A 22,109-nucleotide genomic window follows, 5' to 3' on the forward strand; every position below is an offset into this window, starting at 1 on the left:
GACCATTTCTTTGGTGAAGTTTGCTGTTAAATATGTTAAGAGGTTGAATTAAGCCATCGTTTTAGTTTTACTCGAACCACTTTGACGGATTTGCTTCCTTTAATTTTAATAGAAAAATTCAACAAAAGTGTCAGAAGGGACACGAGATTATAAATTTTTATGTTCCACACTTTCTTGCGCTTCTCGGAGTAAGATGCCAGTGTTGGATTGTGGATTGCCTACTTTTAGCATTATTACATTTTTGTTGTTAGCATCAAAACAGATTCACCGATTTCTTTAGCTACCTTAGCTTTTGCTACTTAGTGCTGTACTTGTCCAGTTACCAAAAAACTGGGGATAAATTACATTCCGTTCTACGTTTCAGGGACTATTCAAAGTTCATTCTTAAAATCATTTCATAGTAACTAAAATACAGTGCTACATGGTCCATTATGTTTCACAAATCCAAATGACAAGTACTGCGAGTTGGTGCTAATAATTGAAATGCCAGCAACCCCAGCAAGGTTAGGTAATTGGTTCTGAGAAACACCATTTCTCAAGCAATGTGTTGTCGATTGTTATTCATTTCGATAGAACCACTTAGACTTATACGTTCTCGAAACCATTGTTCGTTAACGTTTCAAACAAATACAGCAATAAAATTTCCTAACTGTTGCTTAAACCAAAGGAATGATCGAAGCATTGAGTGAAACTTTACAAACAAACAAAATCCAACACAAAACAATACAAAAAGGGCAAAGCATTGGTTAGAATAAACAAAATCGGATACAAACGATGCCCGGGGCTACAAAACCGAGATAAGGTTGCAAGATTTCCCCACAATCTAATTGTTGTTTTGATTTTGTTTCCTACGATCCGACGATCCGAGTCTGCCCACGCCACACGCCAGGATGCAAATTACCGATTTTTCGCCAACCAACCCACACACAGCCGCTGCACTCTGCTCTGCGAAACCGTTGCCTTGATGCTAGACACCCGGGGTGGCGCTGACTATGGTCCCGTTGGAGCTAACTCAATTAAAAGCTGATTTATTGCTGAGTGTGCCACCCGCCACCAGCACCGTGGAACGCCCGCGTTTGACTTATCTAGATTCTCGTCCTTCCGACGCGGGCCACGCCAGGCCATGTGTATGGCCTGGCAGCGGCCGTGGGCTGGTTGGCTCCCGGGTTTGGCTTCGGCTAAAGTGGCAGCTAATTGCTTATGCTCTTTCATGCATACGGTTCTTGCCCGGGCCAAGCACGTGAAGTTCTTTAGTCTGACCCGAGACGCCCAGGGTCCACCTAAGGTTGATTGTGCTACAGTAATTCGCGTATATTTTCATTCTTCCCACGAAATGACCACATTACCCCGGGTTGCCTTCGGAAGGCTGCATGCAGTTCGGGGCTTGGCCCGGGGCCCGGGGCCCGGGGCCCGGACCCTGTATCCGGCACACAGTTTGATGAAAAAGACTCCTTTTTCGTGTTGGTGTGCAATTTTCTTGCAACCAAGAAGCAGTATTTTGGCTTAAGCATGTATCGTGGTAAACCCCGGTCGCAGGTCAAATTGAATGGTAATTAAGTAATTCAGGAAGCGTAGATACGACATGGCGATTGTGTTGTTTTTAAGTGTTTTGTTTTCGACACGAACCAAGCGCTCGTGTGCTGCACAGTTCGGTACGGTAATTTCCATAATTATGTTTTAGCTTTCGTTTATTGCGCCAACGGATTAGCCTACGGTGCAAGCGGCACAGTGTAGAGTGTAAAATAAATCACGTTGATCGTAATCACAGATTAATGTTTACCCAAATCCCCCCCTAACACACAGCACATACGAGTTCTCTTTCGAGAGCGGATGCCGTTTGAGATTGTTTACATTAATTCCGCCCGTTTCACCCAGTTGAGTGCGCCGGGAAACAATTTCGCAAATCAGAGGACACATTTGTTTGTTGCCTAAACAAACAAATTTACGTTTTGTCCGTTCGATTTCGGTGCCTCGATTGGACCCTCGATACGGTGCCCATCATTTTCACCCATCGCCCTCCCCGCCCCGTGGTTGACGGTGCGGCAAACATCTTTATTATGTTCGTCGCAAAAAATAGGACACCCAGAAAATAGAAACCCGTCAACTATCGTCGCGTACCGGGTATCGGGAAGAGGATTTGCCTGTCGGCTGGTCGTTGGTCTCGGTTGGTCGGCGGTCGGTGTCCTTGAAGCGGTGACCCTTTTGGTCACCGCTACGATAATGTTTAGTTTGAGTCAGCAAATAGGGCACAACTTTCGCTTCGGCCTCTCTCTCTCTCTAAAGGTCCTTCACAATGCAGGGGTAAGATGAAAATTTTCGTCGTAGTGTTTGGTTTGGGCTTGGCAGTTTGGGCTTCAAACAGGGACGATGATTTTCATCTCGCAAATGCTTGACCGCCTGGATGGACGACCGACAAAGTCACGGAGAACGCTAAACGGCAGTCTGATGAAGTCAAAGGACAATGGCGTATCGTCGCGTGTGGCCATTCCGTCAGTCAGGACCTTCGTCGGTTCAAGTGGAACGTAGAAAATAAAATGATACGGGGCCGTATTTATTTTTTGCCACTCGGCCATCCCTGCTCGTAGGAATGTTTCCGAATCCCTTCCGAACCCGGGCTCTCCGTGCCAGGTTTTACCCCATCCTGGGGTGAAACCGACCCAAACAGTCGCTCGCTCGAGCGACACCTAATGGACTCCAGCGGGTCACCGAACTCACGAACGCACGAACACAATCGGAAAGTTTTTGGCCAACCCAAAAGCCTCTCATTTTGACCGCACATGTTTATTTAGGACCGCCAAGTGAGGTTCCCCACTCGGCACACCCAAGGGCCGTGGTGGCGATGTGTCGTACAGTCAATCGGAGAGCGTGGGAATATCAAATTAAAATGTTGTCCCAAGTTTATGTGGCTTCCAAAGTCGTCGGTTGTGCGTTGGCAGCTAATTGGGAAGCGGCACAAAACAACTTGGACGCTGGAGTTTGTTGCCGATAGTTTCGGAACATTCTGTTCACTTGATTTCGGAGCGTTTGACTTCCGTTCTTCGTTTCAGTTGAATGTATGAAGCACTTACGGAACGGAACAAAAAAGATCATCCAGAATTCCTTGGGGTTTGGACAACTTTTTAATGCTTAAACCAACTTATTCTACGGCCTAGTTGAATTGTAGGACGCGTGTCCTTTTGGTCCAGCACACGCTGTGCGGCAGTGATTGTTGCCTTTACCTCGCTAAAGCCATATTGAGCAAACATATCTCGATCTCCAGTTTCTTGGGATCGTTGCTGCGACATGGCATGTTTATGTTGGAGCGTCGCATACGGAGCGTTGGATATGCTGCGAGACACGCCAAAGCGCAGACTAATTATTTTAAAATCGGTAACTAAATACCAGGTCACAAAGAATGCAATCGGATTTTTTCGAAGAAATCAAACGTTATAACGTATTACATTGAAATGACAAAACTCTATTTTATTCAAAGTATGTGCCATCGCTAACTATACATTTCTTCTTTTTTTTGTAATTCGTGGATGCCACGCCAAAAGAATTATGCGTCTTTTGAAGCCAACCGATTAGTGATTCAATTTTCGATGCGTTTTTTTATGATTGATGCGATTCTGTAGCAGTTTTCTTCAACAGGTAGCAGAAAACCAAAGAGGGCCTCATTTCGTAGCCACAAAAGTAAGCATGTTCAAACGCCCTCAAGCGTAAGTTGCCGAGTAAAACATGTTTCGTTTTAAGTTGAAATCGGTCGTTTCTTTGTGATAACTTCCGGATAGTATTCGAATTGCATTCTGACCACCCGCTCGCCATCGACGCGTAATATAAAACGTGCATTTCAAACATTAATTGTATAGGTATTGAACATGTTGACCTAACCTTAGAATAAAGTATTCAGCTTTAGCAGCCACAAAAATGGTTGCCTCTCTGTATCCCCTCCTGGTGCCTGCCTTCGAAAACCTGCTTCCCACAGTACGTATTGACATTGGGAGCTGTTCCAGTTTCAACTCAACCAAATGCTCCGTTTTCCAAAATCAGCCCACTGGAAGAAACATCCCTCCGTGCGCCCTCTCCTGCCTGCCCTCGTTAACAGCACGGCAAACACAATTACAGCAAGGGACTCTGGAAGTCAGCGAGCGAATATAGGAACGAGCTTCGCATACACGCATACCAGTTTGCATACGAAAGTACGGCCAACGAACGTACGTCCCGATTTACAAGTCAAACGAATGGCACCCAAGTTCGATGTGGTTTGCTACGTCGTTGCTTCTTCCTTCTCGTCTGGGCCGTTGTCACCATGTCACCGGAAGGCCGAACGTCGAACAGGAACCGGAAAGCATCAGACTGAGACCGGTTCCTGCGTCACCGATCACCGTCACGACCGGCACCATGATTGGTAGCTCGCTACAGGTAACGAAGGTGTAAGCCCGGGGAACAGGGACCCGTGGACGTACAACTTAACACACTCTCGGGCGATAACGCGTGCCGGTTGCATGGAGCAAATTTTATTCATAACATTGACTTCCGAAACCGGCACAAGCCGACTGAAATGAAAACTTCGCTGACCCATTTGCACCACGCGACAGACCTCGGTTCGGACTGGAGAAGTTTGGTTTGTGTAAAAAGTTTCGCACCTCGACAGATCGACAGATGTGCCAGCGATTAAATGGGTGCCTGATTCCTGATGTCAAATTACGATGCAAAGCACACCCGGCTAAAGGCTAGCTGGTAAGACGAATTGATGGAAAGATCACATCGAAAGGATTGCCTCCGAGAGCCGCTTGTCTTGGACCATCTTGACCAAACTTTTGATTGCAATTCCATTAGGTGAGAGAACGCGTTGCAGCTTGCAAGCTAAGCGCTTACGTCTTCCAGACATCAACCATACAAAACTTGCTAATTAGTTATTCAATGTACGTATTGCGGGTTACCAGGAATTGCACAGACTATTTGGTCTGGCCGACAGAGATCGTGCAGCACTCTGCCTGTTAGTTTCGTTAAGCTGGTCAGTGGGTACTTCCTATTGCTAAGTGATTGGTACTTGACAAATTTAGACAACTTTTGAACATCTTTCGATATGCGAACGATGGTGAAAAGTTTTGCCATCATTCGAGAGTATCGTTATCGCTTACACCGATTTGGTTTGGCTGTTTCGTTCCACTTCATTACGTCGCAAACGGGAAAGGTTATAGCTTCGCTGTCGGTACATCGTTGGCTATAGAACAAGTTTCGGAAACTCGGCACCCACTCAAAGTTGCCCTACCCCGGCCAACCGGTCTATTCAGCCAACTAATTGACTGGCGTTCACCATAAAGCGCACTCTGAGCACTGGAGTTCCAATTTACGACCAAAAAAAAAAAACAGCGATGCAATCAACAAAACGTGTTGCAATTTGTGAAACAATAGGGGGGGATACGCAACTGCAACGCTGTTTTCATAGTGGCGGGGTTGCGCCGAAAAAAAACGTTGCTTTTTTGCGTTCACTGGCGGTTCGATCACGGCTCCTTTCAATTAGCACGCCGAAGAACAATCGTCTCGCTGAACTGCAGCCGGTCATCTGGAATTTTGGGTTGTAGCCGGAGCGAACCCGGGTTCCCGGCACGAATTTTCCGGCCGCCACAGAACGATGATCGGCCACCGAAACAGCGATAATTGCATTTTCTATTACGCTGCCCGGTGCAGGCCGTCTGGCGGGAAGATCAACATTATGCGAAGCACATGGATTCCATTTGTTTCGCTTTGCCGTATTCTTCGAAATCGCCCGAGTGCGCCCATACGGTTCCGTTCCGCTCATTTGGCTAGTTTCTTGCTTCGACGCAAAAAAGCGCCATCTTTCGCAGTGCGTCATATGTGCACGGAAAAGTTCGCCTTAGTTATGATGCAAAACTCGAGCTCCTGAGCTGGGCTGGGAGCGACAGGATGCCTGAGCACTGCAAAGCGTAAATCCGTGTCCTGCAGTAACCCTTACCCGTCCGAGGCTGTGGACAAGAAAGGATGACAAAACAAAATCCTTCCACCCCACCAAAAAACCTGGTCTGTCTGCAGTGAGCGTGACAAAAACTGGAAGGAAATTTTGCCGAAACTTCGCTTCATCCACAGATTTTCCATTCGCCTAGTTCTTTTTCGCGCCAATGCAATAATGACTGTGTGTGTGTGGTGATCGGTGTGAAGGATTCATAACGGCCAGACGCCATCGGCAGAACCGACGGAGGATTGTGTCGGTCGGAGAAGGAACCGTTTCGAAGTAAGCAACGAATTGGGGGATGAATAAATTGGAACCCGATCGACCGAACGAAGAACACGCCGATGGCGATCTAACGGAAGCGGCTTTTCTGGAGGCTGCCAAGCCAAAAAAAATGGACTGGTCAACTGGCCTAGGTAGCTGACAAAAAAAAAATGAAGATTAATTTGAGGCATACCTTCGCCTGCCTTCGGGTTGGGTCCATGGAAACTCCGCGTCCTGCACGCCGATGAAGTTAAGCCAATGGCTACAGTGGCCGTGTTAACCCAATTTCCAATTTTCACCTGCATCATACGGGGCCTCTACATAAGCCTCTGTTACGGTCCGCTTCACCGTGGCCATCGAGCGGAGCAACATAGAAATCCGTGTGCACACGATACGGTGCAATCCTTCGGGGGGGCCCTTGAACGTGTTGAGAAAACATAAGCCAAAAACCCCAGATGAAGCTAAGAATGGGGAGTTGTTCCCATTGCGCCACTGCATGCGGTCCCGGCGTTCCGTTAACCAATTTCTCCCCGCCACACACATTTCGGGTTACACATTTTCCTTCCAAACAACGTCAGAATGAAGCAGAGCGTTCCAATCTTTCCCTGTCTGGCCCAGCCCATCCCTGCGCCCAGCTTAATGATGGCTCCGGCAACTCTCGGGAGTCTCGGGAGCCCGCGAACGCGAACCCCAAAGAATGGGCGATGGGATTTCGGAATTGGTAGTAAATGATGAAAATGCATGTTGCATCCAGCGCAAACGGTGGTAAGGTGAGGCGGGGTTGTGGGCTACTCACGCCGGACTGGCTGCCGAACCCGAGGATGTTCACGCGCGCGGGGTCCCGTAAAAAGCGAAATAACATTGCAGTACATCACCGCAGACAGCAATTCTTCTCGCAGCCACGCCACGCAGAGCCTTTTCCGCCCTTTTCCCACTGCCTGATGGTGTGAGCTATGCGCGCTTTCCGTGCCACAAGGATCCCGGTGCCTCGGTGCGAGCTAAATTATGCCACACACACACACACTCTGGCACTCTGGTGTTTGGGGGTTTTTATACGGTTTTCGCTCTCATTTTGTTGCATTTCCCCTGAGGGTGCCGCCACGTCCGCCCGGGTGCCCTCCTCCTTCGGCCCGGGGGCCCGTGGTCTTGATTGGACTGGAGGTTATTTGCCGATATTCGCGGTAGCATCGCAGGGGGGCCGCAGGGGGTGCAGCGGGTAGCATAAAATATGGACCCAGCCCGTCGGGGCTGGCGTGCGGCTCTGCGACGGTGTGTGTGATGTGGTGGTGAGTGAGAAAATTCATTCCTCGAACAATAATTGCACAACTCTCTTTCTCTCTCTCTCTTTCTCTCTCTCTCTCTTTCTCGCTCTCTCCAGCTGGCAGATCTCCAGTTATTGGTTTGCACTTTTCGCAACGATCTGCGAAATTCAGTGTTTTTTGTTGTTGGCGGATTTCAAGTATTTTCGGTGCTGACTCACAGCATGAGCCCCTTCATGGGCTTTTTATGTTCTGTGGTGTGTGTATCGTTCGGGTACACATCGAATCGAATCGATTACGTTGCCCAATGTTTGGGGTGATGAGATGAAAAATTGTCACCGGATGCCGTCGTAAATGAGGTCCATCTTGGTCCATAAGCGCATCGGCCAATTGCCAGCCAGTAAATGTTCTTGTTCCGGTACCGGAATTGTTGTAACGACATTTGAGCAACATTAAGCGCGTAAGTATGCTTTATAATGCACGAAACCGTGGCACACATCAGTTTTCCATTTTCACATTTCATATTCAACGGCGCAATGCATGCAGCGGTTGCTGATGAGTAAATTTGCGTACATTACTCGCCTTAAACACCCGCAAACCGTGGCCCACTGTATTCACTGCGAATTGTTTCATTAACAAATGTCAACAGTAGTAAAACGGTAATATTAAGTCCACAGCCCCGCAGTTGAATTGATGTACAATTTCGGCGCTATTTGCGATGAATGTTCCAGCATATCGTTGGGTCCGGAACGCAACGCTGTTGGTTTTATTTTATCGAATGGAAATGTAAAGCAAATTTGCATATCCATTCAAGCGTACTGTTGGAATAATTAATAAGAATAAACATCGGAGCCCGGATCGGATGGGTCGATTTAGGAACAGTGCATCAATCCATCGCACATGGATCATTTGGAGATCGATCCGAAAGCTGGAAAAGTATTTCGGCCCGGCTTCGATTTGTTTCATTTATTCTGTTCAGTGAAGATTGAATGAAACTCCCTTGAAGTTGTCATGCGGAGCCCATGTTTCAGCTAACTCATCCTTGTAGTGCAATAGTTTGAGCTGAACAAAACGGAAATCGGATCAGCCCCTGACAACCGAAAACGATTTTCTTGTCGAAACCGTGATGTGACAAAGAAACTCCCAAACCCGGTTTTCCACCGGCAGAATCGTATGGAGATGAACCCTCCTCCCAACGCCGGTAGCACCCAGGATCTGAGCCATGGCACCGAAAGTGATGATCAAAATCCGCTTTTCGGTGTCGCCAAAGACACCGAAACAACACGCGGAGCATGTCAGGAATATGGGACGAAAAGATAATGAAAAAGCCAACTTCCAGTCGATTGCCGCAGAACGCGTCTACGTTTAGCCGATGTTGACTCGTGTTGACTACGCTCCGGACGACTCCCAAGATGCACGCCGTCCGTGTAATTCAATGCCCTGGCCCGAAAAATGCCCCGGGTGCCCTGCCCGGCTGAAACCGGAATCCGCTGTTGGGCGATAAATAAACATCCGCTACATTGGCTAACAAGCACCGGGGAGCAGGAGCAGGAGCAGGAAGCGGTGAACACAGACCGCCGGAGCGCAAGACTGCATTTTCCGACACGGAACGATAGACTGTGCGAACTGTGAAACCCCCACCGGGTCTCCCCAGAGTCCGACCGAAGCATTTCGCCCGACATCGAATCCTTTGCCGGTGGTCCGGTCTGTTGCGTCGTAGTCACGGAAAATTGTTTTGCGCTTGTTTTCCACGGCGAAAAAGTTTCCCGCATTCCGGTAGCAGTCCGGGCGCGGGCCGGAAATCATGAAACACGTACGGAAAGGCCGGGTGCCAGTGTGCCGGAAATGAAACTAAAATTCCCAAATCCCCACCCTAGTCCCGCCCCGCGACCCAGTAAGATGTCGTTGCGACGGGGGGGAGAGGTTCGGGTTGAAAGTGAACTTAAAATTACCTTGACAGATGCTGTCACTGTGGATGTTTCGCTGAAGTACAGCTGGTGACCGGAAGCCTTCCCGCACCAGGAGCCACCGGTAAACGGGCGGCCCAACTCGCTGAGCTGGAATGGGAGAAAAAAAGCACACAAAAAAAAAAACGTAGGATTAGAAAAGGACCCGAAAGTAAGTAGATTGACTCGGTGAAGGCCGCCCTGAAGATGCCACTTTTGGGTCGACGGCCCCGAGGCCCTGGCAGGCAAAAAGAAAACTCGTACTCGTCGATTCGATTCGGTTTTTTGTTGTTGTTCGACGAGGAAGCAGTGGTGCAGCTGAAAGGTAGCCCCCGGGTAGCAGCGCGGGTAGCAGACATTGATTGATGCATGGGGACGCATTCTGAGACCGGAGCTGTACCGGAGAATCCGTCGAGCCCGTTGCGATAGCTACTTGGCTACGCTGAGTGACAGCATACACATCCAGTCGATACATCTTGAGACCCACACTCGGGTGATGAATGTAAATGCGAGGCTAATGAAGGGTAGCGCGCGCTGCTAGAGGTAGTGGCAATAAAACATGTATTGCATAAATCATGCTCGGTGCCCGTGCGCTGTACCGCGCGAATCTTGTTCGTCGTTCTATTTTGAAATAAATTGAATAAAGGCTTCATTTTCGGACCTCAATCAGAACCCTTCGCTGGGTATAGGAATTTTCCGAAGTTAGTATGTGTCACGGGGAGCTACCTGCTCCGTATTACCGGCACGGACATTCATACTCTTTCAAAATGGTTAACCTATTATAATTGAATTTTAGTCCCTTCGCGCAATGGATAAAAATGTATGTCCGCTTGCTTCATTCGGTGAGCCATCCGTGGCCTGTGCTTTAAGTATTTAACATTTACGCGGATGTTTTCCTATTTCGAAACAGAATTTCGCTTCCAACGACACAACTTTCCGTTGGCTGCCGCTCCGATTCGGGCAAGGCACAAGTTGAGACAAACGGGCGTCCGTATCGGCCAATTGTGCCAGCAACTTCAACATCTCCATTGCCACATGACGGCGGCTGCACCGCACACTGGCTGCCCAAACAGCCGCGGCGGTGATAAGGGGCCAGCCCGGCCCGGCCCGGCCCGGTCTGGCAGTGTTGGCTTTCAACTAAACAAACTCCACCGTTAAGCCCATCATCGGGCCCTCGGCGCCGGCTGCTGACCTTTATCAGCTGCTTGAGCGCCGTTTGCTCGGCGGCGCCGGAACCAGTAATCGTAACGTTCGGATGCTCGGAAAAGCAAAAGTTTCCCCCGTCTTGGGCGAGATTTTCGCTTGCACTCGGTGCACGCTCGGAGCCAGTTGGGCAAACATTTGGCCCGGCAAACTGAGTGCAGCTTAGTCGTTCCGTAGATACCGCCTCCCAAAACGCGGGAGTAGTTGATAGGTTTGCAACATAAAACGTTACAAAATGCACCGTACAAACTTTTCCGACGGCGTCACCGTCCGACAGCGAACGCGGGCAGGACCGGTGAGCAGCGGGGATCTAATTTGGCTTTGATTTACCGTGCACGGTACGGCAACGGGGCAAGCTGTTCCGTAAGGTTCGGTCCTAGGATTTTGGGAATAAAGCTTGTTGACAGCTGCTTGTTGTTGAAATATTCTACGTGCTTTAGCTTTTAGGGGGCTTAGCATTATCCTTCTTATAATTATCGTATTAAAAGAAAATTAAAGAGGGTTCCGAACAAACGAGCCTAAAAAATATGACAAAAAACCGCAAAATAGGAAAGTCGTTGACATGGATCCCTCGGAAAACGGACTACTCACCTGCATGAACCCTTCCGGACATCCGGGCAGATCTCCGCCCATCGTGAGGCTGGCGTCACTCGAATCCATGTCGGGATCAATGAGACCCTCGTCGAACCGGCCGACGGTGAACTTGTCGAAAATTATCTGAAAGGTTCGCGTGGAAAAAAAAAACAAATGCGCATGTCATCAGAAATTGTCCTCGGAGGCCCATCAGCAGAAAGAATGCGATTGCGATTGATATTGGCAAATCTTATACAAACACTAATTTCAAAGGCGAACCTCTTCCATGTCCTTTTTCGTTTGTTCCCAGACATTCATGGCCAACAATTTAATTTTCGAAACTCACCCCAGCCGTCTATGAATTCTTGATGGTGTCTCTCTGTTGTTCCGGCGAGCGGCTGCAGACCGAGCCAACGATAGCGCACACACCATCGAAAACACTTCCCAGGAAGAGCTGCCGGGATAATTCTACCCTTCGAGCTTTTCGCAGGCAAAAGCCGAACGGAAAACCCTGCTACACTTGGATACTCGAGGCGATCCAGAGCGCTGGCCTACGTGTATCGTTTAATTTCTTCTCTGCGCACACGCATGTCCTATCTTAACAGGATCTTCCATCAATGCATCATCCTCTGGCGAGGGGTTGAAATAAGAACACAAACAAACGGCCCTGGTCCTTCGAAGAAAAACAAGCAGCCCCCAGCCGGAAACCTCTTTCTTCTTCCCGCTACGCTATCGGATGAGTCGGTTTTTTTCGTACCTTCAGAACTGGACCCGGGTGCCACAGCGCGTGCTAATATTGCTTGTCATTTGTGACAAGAATATAAACTGAACCGACGCTACGACGCCACTGTTCTCTATCAAAGTGACGGGACTTCATTCGGACTCGTTTTCCCACGCCAAGAAACCGCTTCATCTCAAACGGCACTGGCTGGAGTATAAAACAACATATGGCTATCTCCGCATAAAAAGCGTTTGCTTTTCAGCAACCCACAGCACCACAGACGGACATTCTTGATCCCTTTTTTGTCGATGGGTAACATGGTTAGCAATCAAAAATGCTTCGTTTGGCCTTCGTCACAGGAAGCTGTTATGTAAAGTGCCCTTGGTTCTTTACGCCAGCGTCGGCGTCGGCAGCGTCCCATTATCAAACCGGACGCCGGACAAAAACCCTGGCCTCACAACACACGCACCCACCCTGACCACCAGAAAGGAGCATCCTGAAAAAGTGGGTCGCCAGGTCGCCGGAACCCGGCTTGGATCGGTGCGGGACAAGTTGTGCGGAAAATAAAACTGTCAGTCGGAGGAACCGTTCTTCTGCCGGCCGCACCAGGCTCGTCCGGGATCGTCTTAAACGCCGCAGAAAAAGCGATGGCAACAAAACCGAGGACAGTGGAGCGAACTGGCAGGCTGTCCTGTCCTGTCTGTGTCCTGCCTCCTCCGTGGCCTTCGTCAAGCTGTTCGCGCTCGCCATCCCGGTTGAGGCCGAGTTCGGAGCCGGAGCTGTCAAGCCGAGCGGTCGAGCCCGAGACCGGCCGAGCCTTATCATCATTAACTTCATCGGGAAGGAAAGACAAAAACACAAGACGACACACACAAAGCGGCAGCAAAAAGAAAAGAAACGGAAAAAACCCGAAGACAGCGACCATCGACCAGCAGAACACCGGGAACTAATTTATTCGGTCGGCCGGTCGGCTTCCATTCAGTTGGCAAATGGTCGGGCCTTAAGATTCACTACGGCGGGGGAAACGAAAGGAAAACGGGTCATCCAAGCGCACAATGGAACCTAGACCTACGGACCCACCGCTCACCGCTGTGCTGTGTTGTCGATCCGATTTTCTTAAGGTGGTCAGAAATCCGCAAGGTTTCGTCGCCGCCCACAGGAAACCGTTGATTAGTGCGACGTTCTGGTGAGAAGTTGTGCGCATTGAAAGGCGGAATTGTTGCGGGCCAAAGAATCCTTGAATCCGCACGAGTGACACCACAAGGAGGGAAGTATCCCTAAATCCTGGCTGCCAGGTATTGTCCCCGGTACGGCTCAGCCAGGACCATTGTTTTTCGGGGCCATACACTTTCAAAGTGAGTGTGCCCTCGCCGTCGGAATGGGATGGTTTTTTAGAAATGTTCAGAAAACGGCATTCCAAAGCCAAAGCCATTACGTCATGGGCCACACGCCGTGTGCCGTGTGGCCTTGGGTTCTCCGGGCGGGCGGGTCCAAGAAGTCCCAGTTCCCAAGCCGAGAGAAGCAAAAGAAAAACAAATCATCATCCACGGTGCCGTCAGTTCGTTAGCGTCCGCTGTTGGTCTCTCCGCGACTGTTGACTGAGCAAACATACTTGAGAGATGAATGGATGAATGGACGCCGTTCCTATTCCGGCGTGGCCCCGGGGCGCGGGTCTGCGCGGCAACATCCGAGCAAACAGACGCAGGCGGGTCGCGCAAAGAAAAGCGAAAATCGAAATAATAGAACAGCAAGCAAAGTTGTGGTACGTACGGGTGGCGCAACAACGGCATTTGCCCCGTTTGGCCGCGAGATCCAACGGAGTTCCAACACCGACTGACAAAGGATGCGACACGTACGCGTCTTGAACTTGGAGCATTAATAATAACGGCGCACCCAGAGCAACACCGGTCGGTCCAATTCTTTCCCTGGGCGCCTTGATTGTGACTCGCACCCTGGATGGCACCCTGGGTCCATCGTGTAAGGGAACTGGAGATATAATTAATTAAACGCAAGAAGCGAAAGTGTTTGCTCGCGTGCCACCCAACGCCGCCGCCGTGGCCGGGGTCACGTTTCGCTGTCAGCAGGGTTAAAACGGGTGTTTAGCACGCCGGGTCCCGGGACCTTCGTCCCGGGCTCGTGGGGCTCAACGAAAGTGACTCTGATTAATGAGCGAACAACGGCGCCGAGCTTCGAGCAGCGATGCCGTGCCCGATGATGTAACACCCTGGCGCACCAGTCGGTAAACAGTCGGTTATTGCAGCCGATGTCGCGCCGATGTTGTTGATGTTGCTGGCTGTGACACTGGCGTAATGGCCGGGTGGCCGGGCGTTGGCGACGGGAAATGTTTATCCCGCCGATGCCGTGATTTCGGGACGACGCCCGGCGCTAATGAGAAGTGCACACGTTTCGTCAGCTAATTAGCTAAATTTAGATTAATACATCGCGCTGGCAGCTAATAATTCTATCCGGTCCGCAATAGACCGGCCCCGGTCCGGCCCAAGGATCCTTTAAGGTGATGCCCACCAAACCGGGAAGAAAGGGGAACGGAAAATTCACGACGATCAGGACGTGGACCGCATCGAAAGCTGCATTGTAATGGAGATTTAATTAAAACTTCGCGCCGGAAACTTTACAAGCACTTCACACGCAGCCCGGACCGGGAACCGGAAGGATCGGCCGGGGCGGGGATTGCATACCGGGCGGCGGAGCAATTGGCGAGCTGAGAGCTATTTCATTAAGTGTGATACGCATATTTCCCACTCACTTTGCGCCCATTGATTAGCAATTTAAATGGCGCCGCTCATCGGCGGTCCAAATTTACATTTCATTTCCAGCCGACTGCGGGCCGTAGGCGCCGGCGCTTCGATTCTGGCGCCGGAGGCACCCGCATTAATGCTCTCGGCTCGCATTGCTGCGACTTTGTCTTATCGACATCTCTACGACGGATCCGCAAGAAGCGGATCGTCACTCGGATCGGGCGCGGCACTCCTAGCGTGTTGGAACTTCGAACGAACCGACCGACTGCCAGAACAATCCGACCAACAAATACTCTCGCGTCCTGGCGTCGGGTGAGCCAGCCGCGGAGAGTTCCGAGAAGTTCCCCTCCGCGGAAGCCCTCCCGCAGCAAATCTCCTGAGACATGAAAGGAAGCCTGCCAGCACTTTTTCCAGCAAAGGCGAGCTGCATTTAGAATCCTCATCTACCGCGGCTGAATGCTGAAAAAGGAGATTTTCCCATCATTCTCGTTCGCCTGGGAGGGGAGGTCCTTTTTGAAAATCTTCATTACGCCCGTCACACACACACACACACACACACACGAGCGAGCGCGAGGACGAATCGCTTTTATCTGCTGTTTGTTTAACGCTGCTCACTGACGTTCTCCGTCCGTCTCCTGTCGATCTCTGTTTCCGCCACACACACACACACACACACACACAGGGGAAGCCGGAAGTAAAGGCGAGTTGGAAAATCTTTCTGCCAAACAAAACGGCCCTCGGCTGAAATTCAAGCCAGCGGAAAGACAGCCCGGCAGTCCCGGGAAGAATGGGGTGGCCAAATCTTGCCGTAGATGAAAGAGAACTCTGCGCCCGTGGTTCACCATCCACCCGAAATCGATATTAGTTTCGAATCAATCTTGCAATCCTGGCTTCCCGGGACTGTTCCGTGCCACCGACCGGGGGCGTTGAGAAGCTTTTCACGGCCATAATCTATCCCGTAGCTCATCAGCAACATTAGAAGTGGGCACGAAAAGCGTGTGGTTGTGTGTGGTTAAAAGACCAAGGACCATCCGATCGATTCTTTGCTTACCTTCCCCCGTTTCCGTCTCTGTCCGCGTCTTTAAACGCTTCCATTTCGTTCGCTTTCGCGGGAGAATGAATCAATTACAAACCACAAAATGATGTGAGAACGTAACGAAAGCCCGTGAAATGGCACACCGGCACTCGGGTGGATGTTTTCGACCGTTCGGAAGCGCTTCGAATTCCGTTCCCGACCCTCGACTCCGGTGCAAGACATTAGGCTTGGGTTTCATGTTCTCCACGGGATGGGGGTTCTGTTAAAAGCTTCGGGCATTGAAACTTTGTTTAAGATCGGCAATGCTGCGATTGATTGGAAAGAAGGGACGCCTGACTTCACACGCCCCCATGGTCACACACGCACACTTAAAGACTTACCTGCACGATGTCTCCCTGTTCGTGACCGGAAGCGGTAAACGTCAGATGACAGAGAAACGGTAAGCGATTCCACTGCGGCGGCGGCACGGTCAGGGTGTACGTTCGCCCGATGTCCCCGTAGTACGTCCGGTTGCAAACTGTAAGCATAAATTATGTCCGAGAAAAGAAATTAACTATTAAAAAGCCGTAACGCGACACCATCTTAAGTTAAAAGGTCACCACGCCTTACGATGGAGGCGCCTGGTGCAACGCCACGCAAGGCTGTCCGGCGCGCACTTTCCACAGTGCAGGCGCACTGTTGCGCTAATAGAATAACAAAACACTCGCTCACTGCTCGTAAAACAAACCACCTCCGTTCGGTTTTGTTAGCCATTGGAAGGGTTCGGGCCGAATAAATAGTCCAATCCGTGAAGCCAAGGCCAAGGCGAATGCGAGCAAGTTTAGACAACGGCCGCAGCGCAGCGAACTTCGCTCGAAGGTGTAAATTAATTAATGACTTTATGGTGCCAACCGCCTACGTCTGTGTGGGCGGTTGGTAGCGTTTTGTGGTCGAACTTTGTGGTATGCGAAAGTTTTCTTCCAAGTTTTCGCTAGGTCGTTACAAAGAAAGCCCCGCCGCCTTTCTATGGAATGTGATCAACCGTTGCCCAGTGCTAATGAGAACTTCTTCGAAATTTGAATTCAACGTAGTGGGTTGCTTAATAAATGTTGAGCCTCGATAAGAAAAACACAGTTTTATGGTTTGAAATACACTTTATTATTCAGCATGGTCTCCCTGAACATCAATGCACTTGTTCCAGCGAAATTCCAATTTATGAATCCATCCCTGAACCGAGAAACTTGAAGGGCTTCAAAACACTCTTCCAGAGCTGTTATGACGTCATCATTTGATGAAAAACGAAGGGCTGGGGCCCAAATCTGATGAATACGGCGGATGCTCCAACAATTCGAACAATTGGATTGAAATTAATTTAATTGACAATTGAATTTAATTCATGGATTTTTACCATTGTCAAAATGGTCTGGTGATCATTGTTCTGATGAAAAATTGATGAAATTGAAATGAAACTTCATATACTTTCATAAGAAGAGTGTATCAACATTACAAAAAAAAACTTCACGTAAGCAGCTGTTATTGAAGCTCAAAACTTATCAAACAGTTTGGTAATATGGAGTAAAATGGTTGTAAATGAAAGTTGAAACGTTTGAAAACTATCGCCAATCCTTTTCACTTTGTAGTTCGAACTACGAACTGCAATTCCGCATACTTGTTTCGCGCTACGAAGCCACCGCGCAATTATGTACTACTGCCGCCGCTTCGTCGAAAGCTTCTTCAGATCTCCGCGAAATGACAAAGAAGCCCCACTATTCGGTGTCCCGTACCCGTCAGTAAATCTCTTCGCCGACGCTTACATTATCATCGGTGCCTGGGAGCGAGCTCAGCAGCCAACTGTGTCATCTGTTCACTTTTCTGCGCTTTGGGAGTTTTCTTTAGAGACAAGCACGGAAAAAAAGTAAGCAGATAAAAGATAAACAACAGTACATCATACGAAAAGGGATGCTTCGCTCCCGCGTCCGCTTGTGCTCGCCGCCCTGCTCGTGTCTCGAGAAGGCAGATTGTCATTTTCATGCTGCGCTCTTACACCGCAGGCATTGTTCCAGCCTTGCCGGCCTCGCCGGGCCGTGTACGGTGCACATGATTCATGTGGACTGCTGGAAGGCTGCCTGATGCTTGTTTGTGCAAAACCGTTGCCAAATTTCGCTTTGGCTACAAGGTGCGCACCGAAGGCCGTAGCACGACGCCCCGTCGACGCCCAAGCCACAGAGCAAACTGGTATCAAACATAATAAAAGAAGATGTACTTGGAGCACATGGACACGGAAAAACAAAACGAAACCGGCATGTCCCCGGCAGCAAGAAGCTAGCAAGAAGCAGGCCGAATGTAAACGAGCAAAGTCTCTTTTCTGCCCGAACGAGAGACCTTCTAAAATCAGGCCAAATCGACTAAACGACGACGGCGCCGAGGCGGAGGCGGAGGCGAAAGGGAACAAAATCAGGATCGCCCAGATTTCCATGGCGGCCGACGTAATGGAAATATTATTTTTTCTCACTCGCCGGCCAAAAGTAGAAGAGTAATCGAGTCAAACGAATCGTTAGGCTACGTTTGGTAAAAATAAACAAGCGACCACCGGCTAGCGGAGCTAAAGCCCTACCTGTGCGCCCGCTTTCGCAGGAGCCAGGAAAGGTTGTTTAATTAATTCGACAAACACCGGCCCGGAGGACGGTAGGAGTTTTTTTTTGTTGAGGCATTCGGACAAGAAGATGAATATATTAAAATAATTTCCTTTTCCCTACGGACCGTCCAGCTGGTTTGGTCACTTTAGGCTCGATAGGACTTGCTAGGGACGCTTCCTAGTTTAGCCCGCAATTAGGTAGTGGCCACTTTCACCAACTTGTCACCGACGACCAGCCATTCGGTGGATAAGAACCGGAAGCTTATCATGATTGCATGTTGCCAATTGAATTACGCTTAGCAAGATGAGCTTAGAAAAATGGGTCCATTAAATTAAAGCGTATCAATTAGGGATCAGGGCCCCGCTAATCTTGTTCGATTGATAATTAGAGTCACTTGACAGCACCTGGAGGACTCATAATTGATCACTGTTAATGTTGCCAATCGCTTACCTGTGCACATTTTTGGTTCATCGCTGCCATCGCCACAATCGTCACGCCCGTCGCAGTACTTGTCCAGGGGAACGCAGCTTGCGCCGCCTCGGCAGGGATACTCCGATATCTTGCACGCGTGGCATAGGCCCAGCAGCATCGCTGCCAGGCCTACCAGAAGCGTCAGATGTATTGCATTCACGGCCATCTTCTGAAACGATCGAGAAACAATAGGGGAACAATGCTATAATTAAAACAACTTTTTCTTCGATGTTGAATGTTTTAAAACGTTTGAACTAGCGACACACGGCGCCCAAACTGTCGACCAAAAATTAGCGAACCAACACAGGTGGCCTATTTTGCTTTGGCTAATAACATAAAAAGGGGTCATGTTTTTACTTCCACCCGAACAGGTCGCGAAGCGAGAAATCCATATTTACTTGTTTGTCTATTTGATCGTCAACAAAGCGGTTTGAGTGGAGAATTTGATTATGGAATCTAATTATCTCGCTGGCAGGACGCGGTTTTTTATCGCCCCCCGCCCCGCCCGATTGGCGTCTCCCGGGAGCACCGAAACGGTGGCGGAGAGGTGTCGAAATCACGCCAAACGAACGAGAAACCTACCAAATGTATGCAAATATACACACATATATATACGCAGGCAGCCGCACACACACACGCGCGCGCGTGTGGCTGAGTGTGCATAAACAAAACCGTACAGGGCCGTAATTATGCTTCCGTCCTTCCTCGGCGCCACGCACTGGCACCACGTCAATTGCTGCTTGCCGCTCAAAGGTAATCCTTCAAAAAGGACACCGGGACGTTCGGCATCGGTCGGGGTCTCGGGAGAGCCGGAGGGCCCGGAAGAGCATAACTCGGCTGAATAAACATCGCTTTCATTAAAATATAAATCCGTCAAATAATGCACAAAATTAATGACGGCGTGGCACATTATCGATGCAGCGGCATTAGGGTCCGGCTCGTTTCCGGCCCACTCTCTCTCTGTCTCTCTGTCTGGCCTCATGACCGCGGTTCAACAACTCCCACCATGATGGCCGCTCGCTCCGTGGCACTAGTGAACTGGTTATAAATTTCCCGGAAGTGCATAAAACCAACTCAATCCAGCCGGACCGTTCATACACGTGTTCAGCGTGTCATGAAATTAGCCTTTCCGAAACAAATGCTCCTCGGACCGTGTGTATGTGCTGCGTGCAGAAGTTCAATCGGTTGTGCCGAGGTTAACCCACAGGACCAAGCAGCGCTCCGGGTTGTAGTGTGGCAAAACATGATAAACTCACACTTTGATTGTGGTCACGGGGCCACGGTGAGACGCTAGATGCTTTGAACTTTCAAATTGAACGAGCGACCGGTCGCCTCGGTGACCGGTTAATTAAAAGTTAAGCCTTCACAATGATCTCCCTATGCTGCGGTGCAAGTGCACAGTGACCACGACGGCGACAGGTTTGTTAGAGACCGCTTTTCAATTGTAAGAAGAGAGCATCAATAATCACTGGCAGCGGTGCAATGGATGTGGCAAATGATGATTTAAACTCATTAATCAGCTTTGGTGCTGTGGGTTTGGGTTTGGGCTAACAACAGCGTATTTTGACGTTATTAACAACAGCGATCAAAACGAAGTATACTGACTGAAGTGAAATCTTGTAGAATCTAGCAAAAAATGGATTAAAAGGTTGTTTCACGATTTTCAAACATGTCAAAAAACATTTCGTCGTTTTATAAATAACGTGAACTTAATAGATTGCTCTGAACGATGATTAGCGAGGAAACATCGAGGAGCGAGCATCAAGGAAACTACCTGAACCATACGAAACGTAAGTTTGCAAAAGACAATCACCCATTGGTAGGCATTTCTGCTCATTCAGCGCATTGTAATATGATGTAATTCAATTCATTTCAACCATTAAATTACATTATCTGTCGGACTTTAATCATCGCTCGACATCTGCCCCAATCCACGCACAAAAGACTAAACCAACAATCGCACTTTTATGACCAAAACATACCTGACCGGACAAACGATGCCAGCCGACCGACATTAAGATTGCTTCCTCCCTAACGCCCAACAAACCTAATAAAACACATCCTCATAAAGACATTAGGTGGGCGCTGTTTGAAAACATTTTCCAACTTCATCCCGGCGCGCCCCAACACCGGAAGTACCGAACCGACGCAATGTGGCCGCCCAATGCTAGTAAAATTCATATTACATCCACAATTAGGGCCAGCCAGCAGGTAGCAACATATTCCGGATCCAAAAGCGAGCGGTAGGTTGGACACACCAACAAAAAAAGGTCTCAAACCCAGACCCTCGTCCGGCGCACGAGCCTACCTGGCTCCCGGGGTGGGGGTGGCTGGCAGAATGATAACGCGCAGGGGGGAAAAGTTTGGTCACCGGGCAAGATTTCGGTCCATCCGATCCGGGGAACATATTCCGCGGCGGGTGATGTTGGTGGCCGAAACGAGCTTTTGGAGGTCGGTAATCTTTATTAATACATCACGAGTTGCCTGCCGAGTAGTGTGACCGAGCGTTTTGTGCACACATTGGTCACTTAACACATGAGCTGAAAAGTTCCGAGCCTAACAAATAGATGGTGCTGGTTTTATTGCATTCACAGCTTACTAGTTCACAGCTTTTCAGTTTATTACTAACCTTCCAAAAAAGGCATTAAAATTCAATTATATTCTAGACAAGACAAGACAAGAACATATTAATGATTCTGAATGGATAAAACATGGATCCCTCACTTCACTCCGGAATCAAAACGATCGTCATCTGGTTGGAGAGCAACTGGTCACGTCGTCTAAAGCGGCCAAAAGCACAACAATTGGCTGGAAAGGTTATGTCTTCGACACTTTCAGATTCACTGTTTATTGAGATGACGTTGATAAATAAATCAATTTTGAACAAGAAATCGCGTTTTTCGTCTTAGGCTCCGTACTTTTCAGTCCATGTGTTCCGTCCATTACACGGAGTTGCAAGTAAGTAGCACAGTTGTTACCACCGTTTCGGCCATTGTTTTAAGCCTAAAATCTTCCCAACAAGCCAGCCAACACACTGTCAGCGATCAGCTTTCACCTGCCTAAGTAACAACGAACGCACCAATGTCCTGCGATGTCCTGTGGACCTGAGAGCATAAAAAAGTTTGCCCGTAATTTTCAGCCGGCACCACTGGAACGGAACACTGCAAAGCTATGCTGCTATGCTGTGGCCGAGAAACACCGGAAAATAGGGTCACGCTCTTTGACCGAACGCTGACTCCAAGTTTATTAGAAACAATGACACCGTCCAGGATCGAGGAGAAAATTTCGACAAAATTGCGGACAAAGCTTTTG

At 49.2% G+C, this 22,109-nt stretch overlaps 1 protein-coding gene across 1 annotated transcript in view; it reads right to left on the minus strand.

Annotated features, from left to right (window-relative positions):
* LOC128267643 (uncharacterized) overlaps window positions 1-18,963 on the minus strand; it is a 46,332-nt gene extending 27,369 nt beyond the window's left edge. The window contains exons 1-4 of the mRNA XM_053004529.1: window positions 18,777-18,963; window positions 16,092-16,228; window positions 11,217-11,342; window positions 9,429-9,533 (exon numbers count right to left, since the gene is read on the minus strand). Of these exons, the coding sequence (XP_052860489.1) occupies window positions 9,429-9,533; window positions 11,217-11,342; window positions 16,092-16,228; window positions 18,777-18,963 (555 nt within the window). The remainder of the gene's footprint in view (window positions 1-9,428; window positions 9,534-11,216; window positions 11,343-16,091; window positions 16,229-18,776) is intronic.
* Between the last annotated feature and the right edge of the window lie 3,146 nt (window positions 18,964-22,109).

This window comes from Anopheles cruzii, chromosome 2, assembly GCF_943734635.1.
Source record: "Anopheles cruzii chromosome 2, idAnoCruzAS_RS32_06, whole genome shotgun sequence".
NCBI classification, from domain to species: Eukaryota; Metazoa; Arthropoda; class Insecta; order Diptera; family Culicidae; genus Anopheles; species Anopheles cruzii.